The 6,916-nt window shown below is 34.5% G+C and overlaps 1 protein-coding gene across 1 annotated transcript; it reads left to right on the top strand.

Annotated features, from left to right (window-relative positions):
• The first annotated feature begins 499 nt into the window (after positions 1-499).
• LOC106094770 (odorant receptor 30a) lies at positions 500-6,587 on the top strand. The gene is made up of 6 exons (XM_013262009.2): positions 500-805; positions 902-1,040; positions 1,243-1,507; positions 4,133-4,232; positions 6,213-6,422; positions 6,486-6,587. The coding sequence occupies exons 1-6, from the start codon at positions 500-502 to the stop codon at positions 6,585-6,587; spliced, it is 1,122 nt and encodes a 373-aa protein (XP_013117463.1).
• The last annotated feature ends 329 nt before the right edge of the window (positions 6,588-6,916 follow it).

Here is a 6,916-nt window from a genome sequence, read left to right as displayed (position 1 = left end):
CAGTTTCAACAATATGTCGAAATCTAGTATAACTCAATAGACCTCTAAACTCTTTTGGAAATCTTCTGTGATGATAAAAATTTCATAGAACGTTATCACAATATTTGATGTAAAAAATTCCGTTACATTCATTTGTTCATGTTCTGAATTTTCCTGAAGAGGTTTATTTTACCACTCTTAAAAATGCATAAATCATTAACAAATTGATGACTATGACAAGAAGTTTTTAAAGACCACACTCTTCAGTTTGAGTAAATTTCCCATGTTTACAAAACTTTGCTCATTTTCTAAAGCCCCTTAATTAAGCAAAATAGTATAAATGATCTAAAAAACCAGCAAGTCATTTAAACGACATCAGCCTCTATATCGAGGCTAATAAAAACCCCAGAAACAAAGCCTTTTGACCGACAGTTCGTGACCATTTATTCGAGCATTAACTTCATTGGGGTAACTTGCCCATAATTTAGATTTTTGCTGTGCGTTTTCGATGGCTTTTACCATGCAACTTCGCACCATTGAGGATGTGCCTTTGCTGAGCACAAATTTGCGCATTATGAAGTTTTGGTCATTCCTATTGCAGCATAATTGGCGTCGTTATTCATGTCTTATACCCTACATTATGATTAATACGACACAATTTTTGGATATTTGCTTCAGCACTGAACCCATTGATGCCATTGTTCGAAACGCTTACATAGCCGTTTTGTTCTTCAATACGATTTTGAGGGCCGTTCTATTGTGCGTTAATCGCTTTGAGTATGAGCAATTTATGGAAAATATACGACAGCTCTATATTGAATTGATGGTAGGAGATAAGGACAAGGAAGGAGAGAATGTGAATGATATCCAAAGGACATTAAATATTGGACATATTTTTTCTTTTTGTTTCTTCCTTTATTAGAATTCCGAGGATAAAGCCTTGAGAAAAATGCTACAGGAGTGCACCATGACTTCTAGATTTATATCCAAAATCAATCTGCTCATGGGTTTTACGTCGTGCATTGGTTTCGTCATCTATCCCCTGTTTGCTACTTCAAAAGGTAAGCCAAAAAATTTATATATTTCCTTTATACCTAAATCACCCCAAAGGGGAGTAGATTGAGCTGATCGATAATGTAAAAAGTAGAGTCCGGATTTTTATGCAAAAAGTTCTATAAGACACATCTCACCAAGCAACTTCAATTCCCCTTTTACCAAAATAATTATTAATTTTTTTTTTCGAATTTTCATTTCTTTTCACAGTACTCCCCTTTGGCATGTACGTTCCTGGCATTGACAAATACGAGTCACCATTTTATCAGATATTTTTCATAAGTCAAATTATCATTACTCCCATGGGTTGTTGTATGTATATACCCTTTACCAATATGATTGTGTCCTTTATCCTCTTTGCCATACTCATGTGCAAGGTGTTGCAGCATAAATTGAAAAATCTTAAAAATGTGAGCAACGATAAAGCTCGGCAGGTGATTGTATGGTGCATAAAATATCAACTGAAATTAATAGAGTGAGTAGAATTTCGAAAAAGAAATTTTATTTAATAAAACAAGTAAAAACGCATTAAGTTCGGCCGGGCCGAACTTTGGATACCCACCACTTCGGGTATATATGTAAACCACCTTTCGTCAAAATCCGGTGAAAAATGCATACCTTATGCCACATAGCATCTATATCGAAATATGTTCCGATTTGGACCAAATACTTATAACAATTCACTGTCCCAAATTTCGGCAACTTCGGACAACAAATACACCTTTTATGTGCCCAAAACCTTAAATCGAGATATTGGTTTATATGGCAGCTATATCCAAATCTGGACCGATCTGTGCGATATTGCAGAAGTATGTCGAAGAGCTTAATACAACTCACTGTCCCCAATCTCGGCGACATCGGGCAATAAATGTGCCTTTTATGGCCCAATCGGTCTATATGGCAGTTATATCCAAATCTGGACCGATCTTTGCCATATTGAAGAAGTATGTCGAGGCGCTTAACCTAACTCACTTTTCCAAATTTCGGCGACATCGGACAATAAATGCGCCTTCTATGGGACCAAAACCTTAAATCGAGAGATCGGTCTATATGGCAGCTATATCCAACTCTGGACCGATCTGTGCCATACTGCAGAAGTATGTCGAAGGACCCATACAACTCACTGTCCCGAATATCATTTCTCTAGTGATGCGTTAATTTCTCATTCGAGATGAGCTTAATGATCGAAATTTTTGTGCAATGGAAATATGAAAGCCACAGAAGATACACCACACCAACCATGATTTAACGCGTTTTGCCCAGGGCATACACATGGTTGCAAAAAACCATGGTTGTAACACCCAGAATGAAGAGAGAGATAGGCCCATAAATAAAAATGCGGATAGACCAAAAATCACTTTCTGATTCGATATCGCTATGCCCATCTGTGTGTCTGTCTGTCTATCCGTCTGTCCATGTTAATTTGTAGCAATTTTCATCCGATCGTCTTATGATTTGGTTTAAGCATGTTTTTCACCCTAGAGGTGAAGCCTATTGAAATTGGAAAAAATCGGTTCATATTTGGATATAGCTCTCATATATATGTTCGTCCGATTTTCAGTAATACTGCAATAAAATGGTCATTTGTTAACCGATTCTTTCGAAATTTGGCAGAAAGGATTTTTTTATGTCTCTCATTACTGGTGAGTTTCATGGAAATCGATTCAGATTTAGATATAGCTCTCATATATATATATCGACCGATTTTCACTCCTAGAACCACTGCAAGCACATTTATTGACCAATATTGCCAAATTTTGCACAACGCTTTCTTCGACGACTACCGCAATATCAGAGAAGTTTGTTCGAAATCGATTCAGATTTAGATAAATCTACCATATATATGTTCAAGCATGTTTTTCACCCTAGAGGTGAAGCCTATTGAAATTGGAAAAAATCGGTTCATATTTGGATATAGCTCTCATATATATGTTCGTCCGATTTTCAGTAATACTGCAATAAAATGGTCATTTGTTAACCGATTCTTTCGAAATTTGGCAGAAAGGATTTTTTTATGACTCTCATTACTGGTGAGTTTCATGGAAATCGATTCAGATTTAGATATAGCTCTCATATCCCGACTTAGGGTCTTAAGCAAGGCGCATTTATTATCCGTTTTCGCTGAAATTCAGACAGGGATTTAGATTAGGACACCCGACATACGAACCTAGTATATTCAACAGCAGAACTTATTTAGATATAGCTGCCATATAGACCGATTTGTCGATTGAGCGTCTGAGGCCAATAAAAGTTTAGTTATTACCCGATTTTGTTGAAATTTGAAATAGTGAGTTGTTTTAAGGCTCCCGACATCCGATCCAAATATGGTTCAGATCGGACTATATTTAGACATCCGATCCAATCCAATGTTTCTATTTTGGGTCCCTTAATAAAAACACAACAACACAACACATCCCTTAATAAAAAGCGGATTTATTTCCAGTTTTATCTAAAACTGTTACTTCTATAAGAATTCTCTAGACAAGAATAAAATATGACCCAGACCAGCCCCTATTTAGATAAAACTATGGATATGGTAGTGGAGTTATAATATAATAGGATGATTAATATATCCATGGTGGTGGGTGCGGCATGACCGAACTTAACACGTTTTACTTGTTTTTAATCAAAAACTTAAAAAACACCAGAAAATGCTGGCTGTTTTAGCAACAAATTACTGCTGTCCCGTATTCAGCAGATTTTCTGCTGTTACAGCAAACACATTTCCTGTGTTTACTAACAAATTTCTCTGAATGTATGGATATAGAAGGGTTATCATAAAACAGGATGATAAATATTGGGTTGCCCAAAAAGTAATTGCAGATTTTTTAAAAGAAAGTAAATGCATTTTTAATAAAACTTAGAATGAACTTTAATCAAATATACTTTTTTTACACTTTTTTTTCAAAGCAAGCTAAAAGTAACAGCTGATAACTGACAGAAGAAAGAATGCAATTACAGAGTCACAAGCTGTGAAAAAATTTGTCAACGCCGACTATATGAAAAATTCGCAATTACTTTTTGGGCAACCCAAAATATCCTAAGTGAAGTTCTGCGATGCCAACCTTAATGTATTTCTATATGTTTTAATTTTTTATAGATATGTGGATAAAATTAACGATTTGACTACCCATACTTTTTTGGTGGAATTTATGGCCTTTGGAGCCATGCTATGTGCCATGCTGTTTTTGTTGATTATAGTAAGTTGGTCGGAAAAATTAGGATAGTTGTTTTTAAGTAACAAACATTTTCTTCTTATTTGAGATAATTATAAAATTAGTTTTTTTTAATTTATAATTAATATTTTGTTGTAATAATTTTTTAGTTAATATAATTTTTATTTAGTATAATATTTCTTAAATTTAGAAATTATTTTCTTAAAATGATTATACTTTTTCATAAAATTACTATAATTTTTCTTAATATCATCATAATTTTCCTTAAGGTATGATAATTGTTTTTAAAACTGAAGGGAGTTCCTACAGGCACTTGACAAATTTGAATTTAATTTGTGAACGCTCGCTAACACTTATCATCGAACTGTAAATACAAATTCCAATTTTGCCCATGAACATTACACTAAGGTACAGGGCAAACTTCACACATATAAATGAGTGCAGTCCGATTCATGTTTAATCTCAATGATAAGGGGCCTTCCTTTAATAGCCGAGTCCGAACGGCGTGCAGCGGGGCGACACCTATTTGGAGAGAAGTTTTCCATGGCATAGTACCTCACAAATGTTGAAAGCATTAGGAGGTGAAAGCCAACGTTGAAAATGTTATCTGATGGTCTCGCCAGGATTCGAACCCAGGCATTCAGCGTCATAGGCGGACATGCTAACTTCATGCTAACTGTAACTATAACTTTATTCAGTAAACGCAACATTTTCGTCATGGTAAAGTACAAGAAAGAAGAACGCACAGTGGTATAGAATCGAAAAAAAACTAGGAAAAAATATGCCATCTGAAAATAGATCTCTATCTAACTCTTTAAAAATTGAAATGGCTAAGATGTTATTGAGATCATGTGCAAACTTTCAAGACCCTAGGTGGTCAGGGAGCCTCTTGGCAAGCCTCTAATGATGGTCACCTCGGCATTTTGAAAAATTGTTCGGGCTGTCAAATCTTTATGTGTAGTCCGATCTTCAAAATTCTTTTTTTGCTGAATGGTGCTTAAAAATCCTTACAGCGATACGCTTGAGGGATACAATATCTTATCGGGTTTAAGGGATAATCGACTTAAAATTTTTATTTTTTGAAATTTTTGCCAAGATTAGCTTCGTATTTTATTTACGGAAGCGTTAATGGTTCGATTGTCATTTTGGATTGTTGACAAAATTTACAATGGCTTTATTGCGTTATGCGTAAACATCCGATAATTTAATTAAAATGTTAAAAAATGGATTTTTAGCAATTTTTGGTCAAAAAATGTATTTTCATTGAATAGCATCAGAAATCACGATGTCGAGCACCGTCGACGAACAAGTACGGCCCAATGAAGCCTCAGGCATACAACCGCAACCAACAATTATTTTTTGTGTTTGATATGTTTCTTCGGAGGCCACCGTTGCGCAGAGGTTAGCATGTGCGCCTATGACGCCGAACGCCTGGGTTCAAATCCCGGCGTGAACATCAGAAAATTTTTCAACGGTGGATTTCCCCTTAATAATGCTGGCTAAATTTGTGAAGTATCCTGCCATGTTAAAACTTCTATACTTCGTTGTGCGGCTTGGGATGGACAAGTAAAAGGAGCTCCATTATCATTGAACTTAAATATTAATCAGACTGCACTCATTGATAGCAGAGAAGAATCCCCTGTTCTTGAAGTACATGTCGATTTTTACCTGATCAGTAACGCATATTTTGTCTATTGACGAACTCTCTTAAAGTAGAAATCGCAAATTGAAAGCCGATGATTAGTGTAAGAGTGCGTTCACATTTAAATTCAAAATTGTCAAGTCCCTATCAAAAACCTTAAATATAACCGAGGTGTTGGGTATCCAAAGTTCGGCCCGGCCGAATTTAATGCATTTTTTGTTGTTACATAATATTATTTTAATAGTCTATATATATTTTTTAACATTAAAACTATTTTTCTTAAAATTATACAAAAATTTCCTCAATGAAAAAAAATGCTTGCTTTAAAATTATCAACATTTTTAATATTTTTTTTTTTTAAGGTTGAAACTGTGGGTCAAATGATTATTATCAGCATCTACATATTCATGATCTTTGCCCAGAGTGTCATTATGTACTACTTTGCCAATGAATTGTACGACCAAAGTTTGAATGTTGCCATAGCTGCCTATGATAGCAATTGGTTTGATTTCGATGTGTCCACTCAAAAATCTCTTATGCTGTTGATTTTGAGATCTCAAAAACCTTGTGCGGTAAGCAAGACTTTAATATTTTAAATAAAATGTTGAATTTTTTTTAATATCTTTTTTTTTCAGATTTTAATTGGCAAAGTTTATCCCATGAATTTGCAGATGCTGCAGTCTCTACTCAATGCCACCTATTCTTATTTTACTTTGTTGAAAAGAGTCTATGGTTGAAGCAGTGTTTTCTTAATTTCTTCGATATTTTTAAGAAGAAGAGTTGAAAGCAGTTAATTTTATCTCTAAACAAAACTCACTTCAATAACTTTGTAGTTTTTTTTTTTTCAAATACAGCACCTTTCAAAAAAATTAATTTTCTCAAAACAGACTCCTTAAAATTAGGTTGCCCAAAAAGTAATTGCGGATTTTTCATATAGTCGGCGTTGACAATTTTTTTCACAGCTTCTGACTCTGTAATTGCATTCTTTCTTCTGTCAGTTATCAGCTGTTAATTTTAGCTTGCTTTAGAAAAAAAGTGTAAAAAAAAGTATATTTGATTAAAGTTC

The sequence above is a fragment of the Stomoxys calcitrans genome, chromosome 3, assembly GCF_963082655.1.
Source record: "Stomoxys calcitrans chromosome 3, idStoCalc2.1, whole genome shotgun sequence".
Classification (NCBI taxonomy): domain Eukaryota; kingdom Metazoa; phylum Arthropoda; class Insecta; order Diptera; family Muscidae; genus Stomoxys; species Stomoxys calcitrans.
Note: the sequence above shows the minus strand (reverse complement) of the source record. Positions and strands in the feature narration are given on the sequence as shown.